This window comes from Protopterus annectens, chromosome 8.part0 (assembly GCF_019279795.1).
Source record: "Protopterus annectens isolate FY-2018-M chromosome 8.part0, PAN1.0, whole genome shotgun sequence".
Classification (NCBI taxonomy): domain Eukaryota; kingdom Metazoa; phylum Chordata; order Ceratodontiformes; family Protopteridae; genus Protopterus; species Protopterus annectens.
In genome coordinates, this window is record NC_056741.1 from 1,912,166,917 (window position 1) to 1,912,188,172 (window position 21,256).

The window sequence follows — 21,256 nt, forward strand, 5'->3', positions numbered from 1 at the left end:
GTATTATTCACTAACAGCATGAGTAGACTGAATCAGCATGAACCTTTTTCAGCTATGACATGCACTTCAAGGCTGAACAGTACAAAACATAGATTGTATGATATAAATTGTATGATATAAATTAACAGTTGCAGTATGCATGGATTATGGTCTCATAACCAGAAGATACATTATTAACAAGTTATGAGCATTCATTGTGTGACATTTCATTTACAAATGAGTGGTGTTTGCTTACTTCCTACAATTTATGTTTAGAGAAATCAAAAACAATTTAGAGTGAGCCTGAATAGTACCAAGATTGACAAGGAACCAAAAAGCCTATTTTGATGTAGCCATGTGCCTCTGTTGAATGTAATTATTTTCCTTTATAAATAAGATCTATTACCTGGTAATAATTGATGAGACCATATTCACAATCCTGTTTATTTGCACAATCAGTAAAATTCCATCCATAGTCACAACCAAGACCTTCACAATAACCCGAGCCAGAGTACGTATCGTTCAGATTTCCAGAAGCATCACGGATTACGCATGATCCTGCAAGATAATTTTTTTAATTGAAATCTATGTATTTTTGTTCTTATACAGAGTTTAAACTTTGCAAACAATGACAACACTCAATCAGACACAGCAGTAATCTCAGTTTCAGGAGATGTATAGCATGAAGCACTGTATTCAGTACACAACATTGATGCCTAGGATGATTTGTGTTGTCTCGGTAATTTAACTGATCATAATGCGTTCTCATTAGCTTGTCATCCAGTGGGAGTGTCTTTAGCTTCATTGTTTTTGATATACATTCATGCCTAAGGTGTATCCAACTAAACTTACAGTACCCAACCCAAAGCTAACTCTGCAGAAAGGGGTAGAGTGGATACTGTTCTTCAATAGTTTAGCAGTAGAAATATCACCACATTGTTCTAGAATATTTGCTTAATCTTTATATTTAGCATATCTTAATGAAACATACCATTCTTTGGCCATCATGCAAAGGTGGATTACCAAGGTTTTATGATATATAGTTGATGTTGTGTCTTTCAGCTTTTCCCGGTTAGGGGTCGCCACAGCGGAATTCCGGTCCGCTAATGATTGGCATTAGATTTTTACGTGCCGAGTTGCCAGCCCTGACGCACAACCTTCAATGAAGGTACGCCCATTCACGCATGTCTCTACACAGAAGACACTCTTGCTGAGAATTGAACGGGACAATGTCTTACTGTGAGGCGACAACGCTACTGCAGCACCACCACCTATTATGGTAATGAAACATCTGAGGAAGTCCCTTCTCAATTGGGTATATAGCAGACTGTTTTAAAATACCTACAGACTTCTTATAAACATATGGTATTTGCTGTCAGATTACTTTATGTATAATTGAAGTTGTGTGCTTAATGAATTACAGGATTCCAATTTCTCTGACTTTTATGTTACCTTCTGACTGAAAATGTATATAACTTGACTATTATTCAACCTACCAAGTTAATAAATTAATAATTACATACACATAAATAGTTAATTTCCACTTTTGATGCCCTTTATGTCCATCTAAGTAATTTAGTAAAGCGCAGAAATTGTTGAAGACAGCTATATCACACTTTATAGATAAAAACAGCTATTCAAGCAATCATTCTAGAGAGTAACCATGGGATTCAGATCCACAAAGCACTGTGCAATCCTTTTCTCAGTAGGTTTTGTGCATTGCGTTGTGCCTCAGTGATTCTTAGTTGGATTGTGCATTGCACTGCATTGTACCTGAGCGATTCTCAGGATTGTGTACTACATTGTACCTAAGCGAGTCTCACTAGGAATGTGCATTCCATTGTACCTGAGTGATTCTCAGTAGGATGTGCACTCCATTGTACCTGAGCAGTTCTCAGTTGGGTTGTGCACTGCACTGTACCTGAGCGATTCTGTGTTGACATAGTATACCACACCTATATATACACACACACACATATATATATATATATATATATATATATATATATATATATATATATATATATATATATATATATGTATATATATATATATATATATATATATATATATATATATATATATATATATACATATATATATATATATATATATATATATGGGACCGCTACTAAATCCTGAAAACCCAAGCTACCGAGACCAAATACCCGAAACACTAAAATACAGAAACATCAAAACCGCAAAATTCACACTACCAAAAACTACACTCAACATACACCACAGACATACACATACACACACCATCCCCCAGAACACAAACACATAAACCTAAACCCACACCCCCCTACTTAAATATTCTAACTCCAAGGTCGCACTACATACACAAACACACGAAACACCACTACACACCTACATTCCCCTCGCACACACACACATCAAAGTCACAACGCACACTTACACACTAAACCTTAACCAACACATTTAAACATAGATACTTACCTGACCTTCCACCATACCGCAACACCAGAAGCGCAAACGTCAAACTCCCGATGATTGCTGTTCTCTATGATGGGGTTTGCACTTTTTCTTTAATGGAAGGAGCTTTGCCCCCTGCATGCTTATCAGGCTTACTGCTGAGTCATCAGAAGTCACCCCCCCAAATTGGACATCGCCTTTTTGATGTGGCTGTCATTCAAGCAGCCATGAAAGTGCTTTGTGCCCTCTTTGGCATCCTAGCTATGAAGGCATTTGCATTGGCCTAACACATTCCCTGGGCTGCAGGATGCACAATTCACATCATTGTGGAAGCCTACAGTTTCTTCCCTAAATTAGGCATGCTCCCATGCACACACTTTTGAAGGCTATGACCCCATTCTACGCAACTGCATCTCATCTTCTCCTGTGAGGGACATTATGCAGTATCCAAGCAACTCCACTGCACACCCCCACCCCCCCCCCCCCGCAGATGGACATGCCCATCCTCCTCTACTAGTCACTTGCCCAAGACACTTGTCAGTCTCAGGTCACCTGTGCCATCGTAAGGTCTTTACTTCTCGATGCCATCAGAATAGGCAGGGGTAAAAATATTCACTGCAGAAGTCTCAAAGTTTCAATCTTGGCATTCCATGCTTCTGAATTCTATGTTCCAAGGCAACAGTGCTCGCTAGTGAGTGCATGTGTTTTGCTTTATTATCTAGGAGCTTCTCTGAAAAAAGTACTATAATGGAAAGTGTCAAGTCTAGAGCATCTCTGCTCTGCTTCTTCCAACCTTATTCCTGGAACTCTTCAGAATGTTCTAGTTGCAAAGCTGTCATTTGACACTGTACAGTAACATCCTGTAATGTCATTGTATGCCCTGTGGGAACCTTCTGTTGAAGAGATCTATTCCTTTTTACAATGCTGAAATGAATAAGCTATCTGAGAGGAGTAAATTAATTATCTTAGTCAGTTTAAACAGGCTGTTCCACCTCTGTAATTCAAATAATATGTTAAACATATAGGAACAGCGTTGCTAGCTGACATGAAAAATGCAGACTGAAAAGCCTTGTTCAAATTATTCGCTGCACCAGAATATGCTGAGTTTTAAGGGATATCATTTTTTAGAGTTCTTATATTAAGTATATTGTGAAACAACAACTGTAAAACTACAGAAGTAACTCAGCACTGTCAAAAATGTAAAATGTTCTTTTCTAGTACCAGTGAAAAACATGATGCATTCTTTTAGTAGAACTAAACAGAGGAACTCATTTCAGTTGTATTCCTATTATCTTTTGTCAGTGTCTTCACTATTTACTATACCTTTTTTCTATAAGGACACTATTAAGTCTCTATAAAATCATTTTCATCATAATCCTTCCACTTTAACTGGGAAGCAAGCATGACCATTCAAGCTCTTAGAATACAAATGTTGTGGGTTTGGCTACTGGATGGAGATGTTTCCAGCCTCATGGAAAGATGAGGCATCCAGGAGTGAGTGACTGAACAACCACTTACTCTGTTAACATGGAAACAACTGCAGGAGCAATTCAGAAACATACATAGCATCCCTCATGCCTGCTTAGCCTTATGGAATCACATAAGAAACACACACTATTATACATTATGACTACAGCAGTATGCCCGGTAATTTAACACAAATACTGAAATTATGAGCTGCTTAAGAGCTTTGTGTTGCAGTCTTAGGTTTGATTCTCCCCATACCTCTTAACTTTCCAGATTTTCCCAGTATGACTAAATTTTTGCCTCATATTTTGGGTCTGTTCTTCATAAAAATGGTGATTTTCTGGTAAGTCACTGAGGACTGAAGTCACTAAATAATTTGAGTGTCAGACTTCACATCCTTCGGAAAATGCATGCTGACACAAATTCTGTTATTTTTAGTAACTTTCTACGAATATAAGAGCAATATTTAAAATATGACCCTATTTTGGACCTTGACCCCCCCCCCCCCAATATTTTACGCTTTGTCCAGATTTCTTGTGCTAAGAGGTTGAGAGGTATGATTCTCACAGTTTCCTCTTCCACACTATATGAATAAGTAAGTCACATGAGCAGAACATGTTGCCCCCCCAATTACAAATAAAAAGAAGCACTTGTGCCCTGCGCTTAATGGATTTATTGATTAACAAATGACTGAAAAAAAATTACCATTACTGACATTCACTGAAACAAAGGTTCCTGTTTAAGTGACAGAGAATCTCCTTAAAAAGGTATAATTTGAAAGGATGACATAATAAAATAAATAAAGCTGTCACTGTGCACATACCTCTCAACCTCTAATCGCAAGAAATCTGGACAAAGCCATAAAAAATGGGGGGGACAAAGGCACAAAAAGAGGGACAGATTTTAAATATTGTTCCTATAAACTAAGGAAGTTGTTAGAATAACAGTATTTATGTTAGCATTCATTTTCTGAAGGATATAAAGTCTGAAACTCAAATGTCTGTCATAATGTAGTGACGTCAGTCCTCTGTGATTTGCCAGAAAACCACACATTTTATGAGTAACAGATCAAAAATTTGGACATTCTACGAACATCTGTACAGTTGACAGGTATGACTGTGCAGCAAAGACATATAATCATGGCAAAGAATGCTACATTTGAACAGCATGATAGCAATTATATATTTTATAAATGAAGACGGATTCAGCTTAAAAAAGCAGACTTCAAAGTGGACTGATACAGTCATTAGTGCATATCTTAACAGAAACCATTGTTTGAATAATAATTCTATCAAAAAGGTATTCTTAATAAGTGCCAGTTGTGTAATATTATAAAATGATTAAACAGTCAAACAAGTGATCAAAAATTCAGACCATCTAGTGAAATGTGAACTCAGGCAGAGAGAGAGAAAGAGCAAGAGAGATTAATTCCATTAATAAATGACAGGAAATGGCAATAGAAGTGGAATATGAAAATATGCTCAATTAGCAAGATAAATAAAAACTGTCTGCTAATGTGTTTGCAATGCGTAACTTACATTCCATGTTTCCATGATAGATTAGGACTTCTTAAAATACACCAGGTCCTAAAGAGATGCCACAGTCGTCACCATATACTGAGAACAGAATAATGTAGTGATTCACCCACACTTGTTTTACAATGCCCCTTTAACTAAAAACAAAATGTAGGTGTACCTAAAATAGATGCTGATATATCAAGTACATTTTTGAACAGCAGTAAGCTACTGTGAGATTTACTGTTTTCACAGCTTTTGTTTTGCTGCAAACTATGTTAATTCCATCCATCCATAACCTCTTTTTCCCATTTTTGTAATTGGGGTCAGGGTGTCACATCAACAGTGACAATCATCTAGAGCCAAGGTTTACACCACCAGGTGGCTAGCCCTGCCACTGCTGCTTTTCCACACCACACTCACACCTATGGCCAACTTAGAGTGTCCAATCTACATACCGCATGTCTTTGGAGTGTTGAAGGAAACCAGAGCACCCAGAGGAAACCCACGTAACACAGGGAGGACACACATACTCTACAGCGAATGCACCCCAGCCAAGAATCAAACTGAGGAACCTCTTCCAATGAGGTGACAATAGTAATGGACAAGTCAATCCCCCCCCCCCCAAGACCAGCAGGGCAAAGATAACTACTACAAACATGAAACTCCTCCATCTTAGAACTGATGGAATGCAAGGAAAACCTATGAGTCATTATCATCAGTCCCCTGTTTACCATTTTCTAAATGGGTCAGGGCATCATATCAACTGTTGCCATCTCTCTCTGTTCAGTACCAGTCTCCTACTTTCTTCAGCACTCATGCCTGACTGTCACAGGGCATCATAGCAACTGTTGCCATCTCCCTCTGTTCAGTACCAGTCTCCTACTTTCTTCAACACTCATGCCTGACTGTCAGGGGTTTTCTCTCATACAATCCATCCACCTCTTTGCTGGACACCCTCATTTCCTCTTGCCTTCTTCCTGTCTGTCCCAAATCTTCTTCACCTGATTGCCTTCTGCTTTTCTGCACATATGTCCAAACCACTGTTACCTGTTCTCTTTGACCTTTTCTACAATTGGAGCTATCTTGGCTTCTGCTGTTATGTGCTCATTTCTTTGTCTGTCCCACAATGTGCACCCCATCACCCATCTCAGGCACTTCATCTCCACCAACTACAGTTTCCTCAACTGCTCTGCCTTTACTGCCCATGTTTCAGTACCATACAGTAGCACTGGTCACATCACTGTTTTGTACACCTTACTTTTCAGCTTCTTTAGCATTCTTCTGTCGTGCACTACCCCTGACACTCTGCCAGTTTGCTACAGAACTGCTAATTATTTTGTTGACCGGCTCATTCAAACTTCCCTTCTCCTCAACCACCCCTCACAGACACTTGAAGCTGTTAACTAGTTCCAGTATTTTCCCTTCTATCTCATTTCTCAGCTTCTTCTGAGTTCCTCCATTTGCTGCCATTACAACTGTCTTATGTGTACTCAGTTTCATCCCATATGACTTCAGTTTTGCATTCCATTCCCCTATCCTTTGATGATGTTCTTCCTCAGAAACTGCCTGTAATCCCACACTGTCCATATACAGCAACTTCATTGATCTGTACCCTCTGACCTGTTTGCTAATGTAGTCCATCACCAGTATGAAGAGCAGTGGGCTCAGAGTTGAACCCTGATGCATACCCACTCCCACAGGGAACTTCTCTGTGAGACTGAACACTATTCACACTTGAGTCATTGGGTCCTTGTACATAGATTGTACTAATTCTAACAGTGCCCAAATCAGCTTGCTTGGGACCTTGTCGTATGCTTTCTCCAAGTTTAGGAATGCCTATTTCAACTCTTCCCTCAGCTTCAGCCTCTTCTTAACTATCTGTCTCACTGCAACCATCGGGCCAGTTGTGCTGCACCCTGATCTGAATCCGAACTGTTCTTGCTTTCTACTACTCTGCGTATTCAGTTATCAGCCACCCTCTATAGAACTTTCATGCAACACAACAGGACTTTGATACCTCTGTACTGCCCACAGTTGTAAATGCCCCCTTTGTTCTTGAACAACTGGCACTAGTATGCTTATTCTCCAGTCATCTGGGATATGCCTTTCTCTCCATACTGCTGTGAGTACCTTCAGGAGCCATTTCTCCCCTATCTCACCCAACATCTGTATCATCTCTGCTGTGACCTCATCTGAGCTTGCTGCTTTCCCTGACTTCGTTTTCTTTACTGCTGATTCATCTTTTTCTATGGTGGGCTTCCCCTCCTTTTTCATCATTGGCTGTGTCTGGGACAGTACAGCTTCTGTGAGATTTTCTTCATTCAGAAGCTGATGCAAATATTCTTTACATCTTCCTTTGATGTCTTGTGGACTGGTGAACAGGTTGTTCCTGGCATCCCTTATGAAGGGTGGCTGACTATGTTCTTTATCTGTCGGTCTTTGCCTTGCAACTTGATATAGTTTCCAGAAGCTGGTAATGTGTCCCTGAATCCTTGTTCTTTGCTATTGCAACTCCACTCTTAGCCTATTTGTTAACCACTCAGTATTCCTTCCTAGCCTTCTCTGTCCTTTCTATCTTCCATGTTTCCATGCACTCCTTCTATCTTCTTATGACTTCTTGTTTCCATCAGCAGCTTTCCTTATGTACCTTATTTCCATACCTGGCTCATCTACATATCTGTTCTGTAGGCCCCACTCATGCTGTTTTGAAGTGCTGCCATTCTTCTTAAACTCCACCTATTTCCTCTTCTTCTTGAAGTACTAGAGCCCTGAATAATTCTTGTTTTGCTTTCTCCTCAGTCACCTTCCAGGTCTTCAGCCTGGTCTCTATTGACCATAGAGACTTGTCTGACCACTGCTTGCAGCTGATTATGGCAACCAGTGGTTTATGCTGTGGGCAGACTTTTTCACTAGGGATGGCTTTCAGTCACTGTTTCTTCCCCACTGTCCTTTCCTTACTCAGAAGAAGTCTACCTGAGCTGCCTGTTGGCCATCTTGTATGTGATCTTGTGACTGTCTCTCTTGCTGACCCATGTGTTGATCACCATCAAGCCATTTGCCAGACAGAAGTCTAAAATGGCCTCTCCATCTTTATTTCTCTTGCCCCACCATGGGGACCAGGGCAGTCCTTATATCTTGTTCTGTCTATCCTGATATGTGCATTCAGGTCATCCATTATCAACACCAATTAATACTTACCTTCTTTATCTAGAAGGTTCTGCAACTGGTGTCTTAATCCACTCTTTTCCTCACAATCATAACCTTGCTGTGGGGCATTGGTTGAGGTTATGAATGGTGCCCTATCATTATACTGGAGTCTGATTGCCATGAGTCCATTACTAATTTTGATGACATCCTTCACTGTCTTCTGAAGCCTCTCCCTCACCACAATTCCCACTCCATTTCTAGTCTGCTCTCCTCCTGAGTAGAAGACTCTCGAGCCCAAACCAAGTGGTTTTGCTGCATTGCACTTCCATCTTATCTCCTGGAAACATAGGATATCCAGCCTTCTTCCCATACCTCTCAACTGTACAGATTGTTGCAGAACATCCAGATTTTTACCTCATATTTTTGGTCTGTTCTTCATAAAATTTGTGGTTTTCTGGCAAATCATCGAATATTGAAGTCACTAAATAATACTAACTAGTGAGAGACATTTAAGATTCAGACTTCATATCCTTCAGAAAATACATAATAATGCAAATCCTATTATTCCAGCATTTTTTTAAGTTTATAGGAGTGATATTTAAATTCTGTCTCTATTTCTGGGCCTTTGTTCCCCCCATTCTTTCTGAATTTGTCCAGATTTCTTGGACTGAGTGGTTGAGAAGTTCTTACCATGAATCGTTCTGTTACATTCTCTCCCAACCTGCCTTCAGCTCTCTTCCAACAGCCCAGCTATTCATTCTAGCAATGGATGGCAGCCCTACTATCCCTTTGTTCCTCTCAGGAATAACATTTGTGCATCACAGAAGAACCATTATCTATGGCAAGTTCAGAGGTCTTATGCTTTACTTCATTAATCCTCATGATCTCTAGAACCCTATGAAGTCTGGGAAACATGCCTGTTTCTGCACATGCTGTCCCATTTATAATGCTATATGCTGCACTTTTGATTCGAGACAGGGATGTCATAATTTTTTCCAGTAAACCAGTTGCGCCCCCCCCCCCTCATGGTGGGCAAACCAGTGTCAGCTGATCCACTCCTGTAAACACCTGCCCAATAAATCCTCCAAAGCCTGACCAACTAATCAATGTCAGGTTATCTGGGAGACAGAGTGAACTTTATTCTTCTATACCAAGTAATGAGGTACATACTGGTTTGTCTTTTTTTTTAAATCCTCTTGATACTTGCTTAATAGCTCTCTTTTCTGAGCACCACTGGCTCACTTTTTCCTTTCTGGGATAACAGCCAGGCATCCTCCGACTGAACAAGAGCCCTATGGTCCACTTATTCCCATCTGGCTCTTAACAGCCAATAGTTATCCTGGAAGATGAGAGCTGGGCATTAGGGAGTGAGCCAGTTGCTGGTCTTGTAAAATTCCCTGCCCCATCCAACATAACCCCTTCCTAATAGGCAGCATATTGGACTCACTGTGGCTGCTGAGTTTAGGAGAGGCATGAGAGTTACCACACATATCTACCTCTCCAACTAACCTGTACTTGTACCATTTTCAGCAGTGAGAGTTTGCCCAACCTCTTCCATGACTGATCAGTTACCCACCTGTAGGCTTATTAATGTAGTGGGCCTAGCTGCATCTTTCTTCCCTAGGATGGGCAGGGTAGCATTGGCCACTCCAGGCCATTCTCCTCTACCTGGTTTGTCCAGAGCTTGTGCTCCTAGTCAAACAGAGGTTCCCTGGATCATTGCCTTACAGACCACAGGGCCAGGACATACTTTTGCATATTGAGCATAAAAAGTTCACTTACCTTAAATTATTAAACAGCTTGAATAGTTCAACAACTGTGGAACTTCTAGTTACACAACGTGGAGATAGCAATGATGTGGGAAGTCTCAGAGCCAGCTTGAACTGGAAACTAATTATATGTACTTAACAGAGCAGTGAAACATAATGTAATGTCCAAAGTTTTCCACATAGTACTCAAGATATGAAACAAGCATAAAATGGAACACATTGATGTTACTTTTAGTTTTGAATGGCAACCCACCCACATATCAGTATTTATATCATGGATGGGCATATGCAGAGACGAATGTTTAGGAAGCCCACTTCAGTCAATAGAGTTTTACATGCTTTGAGTGCACACCCCATATGCCTTATGAAATCACTCCCTTATGGGTAATTTTTGAGAGCTAGGAGTCTTTGCATGGATGATGAAGAGTTTTATGGGGTAACATGGGATGTTGCACAATTATTGAAAGGAGAGATTTATTGTGAAAGTTTCACATCTTTTTTTACAAAAAGTGGAGAAAAAGACAGATGTATTTCATAATAGAAGCAATTTTGGAAGAAGGCATGGGGGTCACAATGCCACAAGATGACATATATTTTGTTACTCACTATTCCCCTTTTGTGGAAAGGATCCCATGAATGTTGAAAAGACATCGGAATGTTATATAGAATAATATGATATTAGGGGATTTAAATCTTAAAATGTCTTTTAGCAATGCTTCTACTCTAATGGATCATTTGGCCCATTCTCTTATGGGATGAATCGGATAATAATGTTTGTAAGGGATGCTCCACCTGTCAATATAAGGACCATACTGATTTGGGCTGTATAACTGGACATTATTTTAAAGCCTTAAGTAATAAATATTGTCATTTAAAGATGTGGTGTATGAGTTGGGATGTATGTGTATTCTGTATTATATTAGCCAGAGAATTGGACAGCTTAGAAAATGAAATGGCTGCCCTAACAGTCAGGGGGCCTCCTGGTTTTCCTGGAGAAACATAATGGCAATATTGACGACATGAAGTTTTTTTATCATCTGTGAATTTAAAGGAGATTTTGTTAGAAAAAGAAGCTTGGTTTACTTTTTATGTATGAAACTTTCCAAGCAAAGGGGATGACTTATGAGTTATTAATGACATATATGTTGTAATCACAAACTACAATCGTGATCAGGGTGTGCTTTAAATTATTTCATGCACTTCCTGGCTATTTGTTCTCTTATTTTATATTTAAAGGTATTATTAGTCTGATTTTTACGAACCTCAAGAAACAAGACGTCAGTTTATTTTAATATTATTTAATAAAAGTAAAGTTAAAATAGTTTTCAGGCATCTATGATGTCCTATATTAGTATGAATTGACCAGATCAAGCAATATTTACAATTTTAAAGGCAAAGTGAGGAGTTGCATTCCTGGAAAAAGGACTTGAAAGCATGAGCCAACTGTGAATGGATGTATTCCTGATGAACACTTCCAGAGTGCAGAAGGGAGAATCCACATGGAATCCTGTTGTAATAGGAAGCACACTGCATTGGTCAGCAAACATGAGAATGGATTAAGAACCTAAAAAATCTTTCCCATGGAGGATTATGTTGGTGACCCTTGGACTCACTCCATCCATCAGCTGTCATCTAATGTCCAGAGGCAGAGAGTAATTTATAGGCTTCTCAAATGGATGAGGCTTGGTGATTGCAGGTGATGGAGGCCACTAGAACAAGGCACAAAAAATTCACAGAGACTGTAATCGCTATAAAAGTATATAAACTCAATGTAAAGTTCGTAGTAAAGACATAGGTGGCTTCAAACCTTCCTTAAAGATTTCCAAAGAGGAGGAGGAGGACTCATTCAAAGTGCACAACAGCTGTTGCAGCATTAAAGTTCAGATATTATGCTCCTGCAGTTGTTAGCCTGACCTGTGTCATGGCAAAAATATATTTAATGCAGCTTATGGGGCATAAGAAAAGGATGTACAACTGCATGGGGTTGTTATGGTGCCTATCCAGGGAAGGGGATTGCTTGCTTGTGATTTGTTTTTACAATTTTCATTGATCGGGATCAAGCCTAGATTTAGAATCAGAAGATCCACACCCAGTTGCATTCCAATAGGAAACAATGAATTGGCCCAGACCACATCTGTGGTGATTAACCCACCTTGTCAAGTCCTACAGATGACTCAGGGGAATCTTGTGTCAACCAGACAACATCTGTTTAGGAAGTTCTAGATAGAATATTCACTTCTACTATGACTCATTAAGTGCACACAAGTCTAGCAAAGCAAGAGAGAGAGGGATCCATTTCTGTGTACTTAGTGTCCTTCATTTTGTCACTAGTAAAACAAAAGCAGGCTAGCATCTAAGAAGGGCTGAGTTAGTGACATAGACAGAGGTTCTGGAATACTAATATCCTACAGTAGTGAACATGGGCAGACTGACTGCAGTGATCGGGAGTCTGACAATGAGCAGTGTTTTGGTGAGTGGCCATTATGTAAGACATCCTACACAGTGCTGATGAGGGGCAATCTTTGAGCAAAGCATTATGTACCTATGCAGCTCATTACCACAGAGTTGATGGGGCTCTGACCATTCTACATGGTTTAGCAGCACTAGGGAGACCACTGATTGTGTATATCAAGGGTTGAAAATGACCATCATACACACCAGTACATGTTAGACTGTTTCTAATGGATGGAAAACCAGTTACCAATCATCAGCTTTGGGGAAAACCTATCATTGTCCTGCCAGTGGGGATAGATCAACAGTCTGATCACTAATACACAATTGAAGGGGGGTGCAATTTAACTGAAAATAGAATTAATATAGTGGAAGGGAGACACACTAATACACACCAGGACAACAAGGATAGGTAGTGGCAAGATCACCATCAGAATGGGAGGGGGCAGCCATTGAACTCAAAATACCAGTTGGATAGAGTAGGCAGTAAGTAGGTAGGTTGGTACATACCCTATCTAATATTCTGTCAGCAACTGGTGCTATGTGGGGTTTCCAGTCACTGACAGGAAGGGTGAAGTAGGGATAATAATGCAGACAGGATGGCTAAGATCTTTCTGCTGCAATGCTACCTGAAAGGCTGGATAATGGTGGTTGGGCACACCATCTGCTTGACAGCAAGGTGACAGAGCAAGTATTGCCATAACATTCTCCAACTGAATGCACAAGGCAGTTGTGTTGCATGTGAATCTAGAGAAGGTGTAGTGATTATCACCAGGAGGGATGGGAAGGGAGGTAGGCCCTGATACCCATTGGGATGAGGAGAGAGGATGGCATGGCTCTCTCTTATTGTCAAGGTACAGGTAGAATTTGGTGTCTTCAAAAGATACCAGTTGGGGGGGGGGGGAGATCACAGTGATGCTGGAAGATCAAGAGCAGTAAGATTTAAGAACAACACATCACTACCATTGTATGCACTTAAGTAATAAGAAAACTTTTACTTTAGAAGTTGTGGTCTTCAGATGCATAGCCCATGTGATGTTTTCAATTTGGACTTTCCATCCTAAACATTACACTTAGCACAGCCATGGTTCAAGGGCTTATGCCAAGCAGATGTTCATATATTCTTCATTCCACACTATTTGTTAACCAAAATTTTGTTGCTATGAATTGAAGAATCAAATATTAAACCAGTTTATTGCACTCACTTAAAACTTAGGGATGTTTGTGTTCAATCACTTTACTTGGTCAACAAATACTTAAAAAAAAAGCTTACCAATTGTGGCAGAAATTACTAAGTACGATACTGTAGTCCAGAAAATAGCTGACATGGTACCTTTAGGTATGGCCACAGCAGGATCCTAAATACATAAAGAAAGACATTACTATGTAACTAGAAAATGCAGCAAGTAGCAATGTTAGTTACTGTCTCTTTAAGTATTCAGAATGATACAGTACAGTAGGAGGTCGAGGCTTACATGTTGAACCACATAAATGATGAAGTTCTCCTTTATGAATTGACATAGTGCATCACAGAAGGGCATCCTTACTTACCAACGTACAGATATTAATGTTTATGGCTAACTTGGGTCATTTATTATCCAAGCTAATTTCATTTTCATACCTACTGAATATATGCACTACCTCATCCCTAAAAGAACCGTTAATGGTCTGATCCAAGCAGTTTTGAATTCCTTCAGCATTGCTTCTATTTACATAAAGATTCCTGAATTTCTTTTCCAAATACTACAACATTTGAAAAGGATTGCAGTGAAAACACAGTACAGAATTTTGAAATGGCTGCATTAATAAAGAGAAGAACATTTAATGAAGTACTAAAAAGGTGTCAGAAATTTACAAAACATGTTTAACTATAGAAGTTTGGCATGGAGATTTTTCTGAAATGTTGTTATCAACTCACAGAATAAAAATAAGTCTTCAAAAGCTCAGCCATGTTTTGCTTTGTTTTCTTGTTACATTATCTTGGGGATTCATAAAGAATCTCATTTCTCATGTTAAGGGCTGCTGGAAATAGGCCCAATTTCCATGAAGTAGTATTTTGCAATTCAGAGACACATTAGCCACAATGTGAAAGACCCCACTATCAGCTATTTTTTATGTCTCTGAATTGTTGTTAACTACTAGGATTTCAGATCAGCACGTCCCTGTAGTAGTTAACAGTGGGGCCTAAGCATTGCTTTGACACAGGCACCCTCCCTCATTCACTCTTCCATACACACACACACACACACACACACACACACACACACACACACACACACACACACACACACACACACACACACACACACACACACACACACACACACACACACACACACACACACACACACACACACACACACACACACACTTCAAATCCTGCATATATGTCTCTGAGTTGTCAGAATGTCCCATTGTTTCCATCGTGATAGCTTACAATCAGTTGATAATACCAGACACTAGAGTTTTATGCTTCTTATTGTGCAGAAACCGCACTGTGATGCTCAACTTTTTGCTTTATTAACTTTTGAAATTTTACAGAATTATCTCTGGTGTCATCTGGTGCTCCTGCCAAATTGTCTTGAAGCTTCCCTTGCCACCACATAGACACACACCATCCCACCCCTCTCAATTGTTTTACTTAAAAAAAATCCTTGCTATATTACTTGTAAGTTAGTATACTAGGCTAGTACTACTGTTTCATTTGCCAAGGGTGTGGGGTTAAAAGCCTTCCCCCTCCTCTTGCTTCTCTTTCTTTTGTTTTTATTTTTCAGTTAATGCTCCCCCTGGTGACTAGTAGTAGCTCAGAGGGCTAATATCCTCTGTGGAAGTTGGGAGGGTGGAGAGTATGAATCAATTTTACGGCCTTTAATGCATACTGTTGCTAGTATCTCTGGTGTATTTCCGCACCCTGACCCTCATCTTCCCTTTTTTTTTTTTTCTAAGTGCCTTTCAGGCACAAACTGCAGAGCACCCCTGGTATCTAGTGTTTTCCCCAGTCCCATATTTAAATGGTGGTAAGGCACAAACTTTAGGAATTATCTCTGGTATCTAGTGTTTACCCTATCCCATGCCATGTTTAAGTGTCATTTAGGCACTATATTAAAGGTTTTTCCTTGGCATCTAGTGTCCCCCATCCCTGTAAGTGCAGTTAAAGCACATGCTGTAAAAGTTAACCCTGGTGTTTAGTGGTTCCTCAAAACCTATGTTATGATGATATAAGGTTATCTCTGATGGCTAGTGTTCCACAAGAACCACACAGAGCTATCTGTGGTGTTTAACATTCTCCCTGACCCATGTAGTTAGACTTGTCCCTGGTGGCTAGCATTACCCTTCAACCCATGTAGTCAGAGTTATCCCTGGTGGCTAGTGCAGGGAATACAGTGAGTTACAAGTCTGTTAAACTAGCAGATGTTGGAGATTGAGATCTTTTGCATGAGAATTAGACAGAACATTGGTTCCGCAAAGCTGGAGGAAGTGGTAAAGAAAAAGGCTGAATAGCGATCACCTCTCAGGAGTCCATACAAGATACAGTAGAAAGATAGGACTGGGGTAGCTTCAATTGTGCAGTCCAAAAATCTTTGTCAAAAACCTTTGGGATCTTTCGGGCTGGTCAAGGTACTTTGTGAGGTACATTCCAATAAAGGGTATTGCATTCAAGGATAGCTCTAATTAAAGAGCAGTATAGAAGGGCCAAGACATCAAGTAACTGCAGGATAGAGGAGGATGAATGTATAGATCAGTTCAGCAACACAGATGGACTTCCAAATCACAACTGAGACAATAGAGATCAAAAGAAAGCTTTTTATTAACATAGATACCCAAGTGCCAGATAATAGTATCTGTTCTGAGAGGCATACCTGCAGTGTGTTAAGATAAGGGGGTGGTGTCTTTCCCAGGACCCCCAAGGGGCATTGACAATTGCACCTTGTTTGCCATCATTATCAAGCATAGTCAGCCACAGCTCCTTGACGTCCGCATTCACTTCTGAGACATAAACACCAGAGATCAGGGGGCTTAGGATGGAGCCATGTGGAACTATACTGGTGACACTCCTTTGACTAGATGAGATATCTACAAAGTGTGGTTTCTATCAAAGAGAGAGAGAGCTGGCTATCCAGTGAGTTGCATACAGATTTGTGATAAGTTGGGAGAGCTGGTCTATGATACCAGCATGTGACCTGGTATCAAAGATCTTAGCAAGGTCAGCGTGAGCAGTATGATTTGTCAGGCCCTCATTCAGGAAATCAGTGAGCCTTCAAAATCTGCAAGGTTTAGACGGAAAGACCTACACCTTATAACTCCAAATTGGTTTGGTTCCAGGGATAGTAGGTCATCTATGTCACTGCTTATCAGCACAGCAATTATATACGTCCTAACCTTACAGAAGATGTTTGTGATGCTAATAATACTATGGTTTCTAGAGTCTGTTATGTGTGATGATAATGACCCCATTTGTGTAAAGGTACCAATGTGGCATTGTCCACATTTAAGTGATATATCTTGTAAAAAGACTTAAATGGAATACGTTTAAGAGGGGTTTTGCTAACTGGTGTTTGACAACAGCTGGGGATATTATCAGGTCCCATGGAGCTACTATTTTTTGTTTTTATATAGTGCAGATTTAACTGGGTCCTATGTGATTTTTTTTTTGGGAGACATGGCGTGGTCTTATTTTAGTTTTAGTTGTAAACTGCAAACAGTTAGTCAAGGTTTAAAAATAATATTTTGTAATTATGAAATGAATATAAGGAATACATAAGAAGTATGGAGTAACTTAAAGCAGGTTGTTAAACTGTCAATATTATTTTGATCAGGTCTTCCCTGCATTCTATTATAAATAAAATAAAAGCTACATAGCAGGTTGTTTAGCTCAAATGTGTTTAAAAAGTTGATAATTTATTTATTAAAATGAACTCATTTGCAATCAGAGTAATGCACTCAGTAGTGTACATTATAGAAACTCTTTAGTAAGTGTTGACTGGGTATTGCTAATTTTAAATTGTACTTGTGCGAACATTAGGTAACCATTGCTGATAATATCAATACCTTATTACTTTAAGAAATAATTGCTAGTGAAGAAAGTGCACATTAAGAACCAATAGGCTCTGTCCTCTTTATTAACTGCCAGTGCCCTTTGGACAGCATTTTTTGTGCAAACTTACAGCCGTGTTACCCCAATGATACGGGGCAGAGTGTATCAGTCCACTGTTACCATTTTCTGAGTCAGGCTTGCTGGCAGCAAAAGGAATAACTGGACCTGCTCATTTTTGTTGCTGAGCTCTGTCCGAAGCTGGAGAACATGATAGTGATGTCCTGAGGGGGAATGCTGAGGAGACTAATGATTCTTCAACCCTCCAACAGTAATTCTCACCTAATGTTCATTTACACGCCTACCATCAGTTTATGCTAAGACTCCCCACACACATTAATTTGTCTCTTTAACAGACAAAGCCACAAACAAATACAGACAATCCAGGGCATTTGCTGACTACAGTTTATGCTTCATTAGTCCTAAGAAATGATTGCAGACATCTTTGTACTACAGTGAAGTCTAAATTTCCTAAAAAAATGCAAAGCACTCAAAAATCCTAAGAACATCTGGGGAGACCTCATTTAATGCATACGACAGTCTAGGGACCCCACACCCCACTCCCATCATGGTTAGTGGCACAGTCTTCACAGTTCCTGCCACTGTGGCTGAAACATTTTACCTTATTTATGGCTACTGTATATACCCTTACCATAAAGACCCAGTCACTCTGTCATGCCAAGCCAAAGTGTCCACCCAGTAAATTCATCCAATAATAAAATGCTCAGCACTATTCCCTGTTTGGAGCAAAATGATCCAGATAGGCTTTATCAAAAATTTCTCAAAATCTGCAATAGCTTCTCAGCTATCACTACCAAACATATTTTTAAACAATTTCTTTCTACAGGCACCTTCCTCTGTCTTTTAAAAAAGGTCACAGTCATCCACACTGCTAATTCTACATCATTTACTTCTGTGCTTAATCTTTACCATATTACCCTTTCTATGAAAAACACTTCAAAATCTACTGTCTTTCCAAATGATTACCTAAGCTCCCCATCCCTTTTATATGTATTGCAACTTGACATGCACATCCTCTGTCGATCTCTCTCTCTCTAGCTCACGTTCAATCTCCCTGTCTCTCTCTCTCTCTCTCTCTCTAACACAGACAAATACACACACACACACACACACACACACACACACACACACACACACACACACACACACACACACACACACACACTTATTTTTTTGTTTTACACTCACTAAACAGCAATGAGTTTGGTAAGCATAAAGAAAAAAAAAGGCATCCACTTGTGTTTTTTTCATCAGATTCTCCAGCTTACTATGCTACCATGAAGTAGCAGACTTGTATTTTACCGGGCTTTATCTGGACATTAACAACTTGTAAGGTATACGTTTTGCCAGCTCTGCATACTCTCATGCACATCCTTTAGACTTAATTTCTGCAGTCATATCATGCACCCCAATTTCTTCTAAATTCATGTGAGAAGAACTTTAGCTCCTCTCATTTATTTTGGCCATATCCCTCCTTTCCATGGATCTTTCTGTTGACATTCCCCTGGATTCCTTCTAGCAGTTTGGTGACTTTTTCCTTGTATGGCTACAGAACCACTCACGGCACTCAGGGCTGGTCTGCCAGGTCCATGTAGACTAGAAACTTTCCTCTTTACTTGTGGAGTCTGCCCCCTAAGTAAACACCCCAGAATTCCCTGTGCTGCCATGTATACACCCCAGGCATTCTGTTTGCTGTTGCTGCTACTATTACCTTCTCACTCTAGTCCTAGTGCTCCAGTCCAAGTGTGATCATCATCCACATATCCTTTTCCTGCTATTTTGCCATCAGCTTCACCCTCTCTAACTGATACTTCACTCTACGATTGTTGTGGCCCAAGTGGTGTCATTTGCATTCATTTGTACTGAACACCAGCTGACACTTTTCTACCTACTTTCCAAATGCTTCTAAAAATTGCAACCCCCCATCCACTACTGCTGTACCAGTCTGTGTGTTATTAGTGAAGATGGTCATCCTGTTCTCTTTTCCCTTGACATGTGTCAGACAAATACACTACAGGGTACGGGACCCAGGACAAACCCATGTGGTACTCCAATAATCATTTTCCTAATTCCTGACATTTTCAATCTCACCACTGCCCTATGTGTAATACCACTGAAACATGCAGCAATTAATTTCTGTAGTCTTGATCCTACCTCCAACTCTTCCAGTTTCGTATCAGCCTTCTCTATCTCCTCCAGTTTTCCCAGCAGCCTCCTGTGTGTGACCAAGTCAAAAGCCTTGTCCAGGTAAAACATATCTGATTGTATTCTACACTCAAGTTCATCTGTAACCTAATCATAAAACAGAACCAGGTTTGACTGACAGAGATTTCTGTTGTTGGCATGGAGATTGTTGTCCTTTAGAAAACACTACCACCCTTCTTCACAATATCCTCTTCACAATTTTCCATGTCATTTCTATTAAGAAAACAGTTCTATAGATGCATACATTTTGTTGCTCTCTTCATGTAACAATCTATTAGTGCTATATTGTGGTAGTGGTGAGATAATAATATGCAAAACACTGCTGCAATTAATTCGCCAGACATCACAATACATACTTTCGCACTGGGCTGGCAGTAAAACCATTGAGGCATTTGTCAAAATAAGACTGTTTTCTTCTGAAAAATGTTATTGTAGCAAATGCGATATGAAAAGCAAATGCAGAATACACTATAAAAACAGTACCGCTGTCAAGCCACTTATATATAAAGATTCCTCTACTAAAGGTATCCTACGCAAGCTATCCTCTAAAGCTCTTTTATCTTATTACACATTTCCCCTATTTAGTTTAATTCAGTGTATACACTCCTTTATAAAAAGTTCCTAAACTACAGTGTGCATCCCAATACAGTAAGCTGCTGCATGCATCAGGTACAGTATCTGTTATGTTGGATAATCCTCCCTCAAAAGACAGCTGCTATAACTGCTACAAATAGAATCCCACTCCTTACTTAGTTACAACATAAATGATGGCATTAGTACTTATGGAAGTATAGAAATATAGAAATGACAATACTTCAGAGAGTTTTCAACATATCTTCTGTTTGTTCTCTTCAGGTTTGCTAACGCACAGCACCTGACCATCAGTGGAGCTTCTGGAAATCTGTTCTGAAGAGAATATACTTAGTCCCCTGCACTATATTACATTCCACAACTAGGTTAAAAATGTGTATAGTCCTCCATTAGTTTGCTCAAAATTTACAATTATTTTGGTGATATTTGCTTACAAACTAATCTAAGCTTTAGTTTAAAAGGAACACTTAACAGATGCATGAAGAGTTTGTGATAAAGGGTTCCCTACTGAAATGCTGACACTCTGAATGCCAACTGCCAAAAAGCCAAAAAAAAAGACTGAAAACCCAGAGAAAAGTAAA

The 21,256-nt window shown here is 39.7% G+C and overlaps 1 protein-coding gene across 1 annotated transcript in view; it reads right to left on the reverse strand.

Annotated features, from left to right (window-relative positions):
- The window catches only part of SLC12A3 (solute carrier family 12 member 3), a 564,508-nt gene that overhangs the window by 380,699 nt on the left and 162,553 nt on the right, over positions 1-21,256 (reverse strand). Inside the window, exons 13-14 of the mRNA XM_044079103.1 lie at positions 14,040-14,124; positions 386-537 (exon numbers count right to left, since the gene is read on the reverse strand). Of these exons, the coding sequence (XP_043935038.1) occupies positions 386-537; positions 14,040-14,124 (237 nt within the window). The remainder of the gene's footprint in view (positions 1-385; positions 538-14,039; positions 14,125-21,256) is intronic.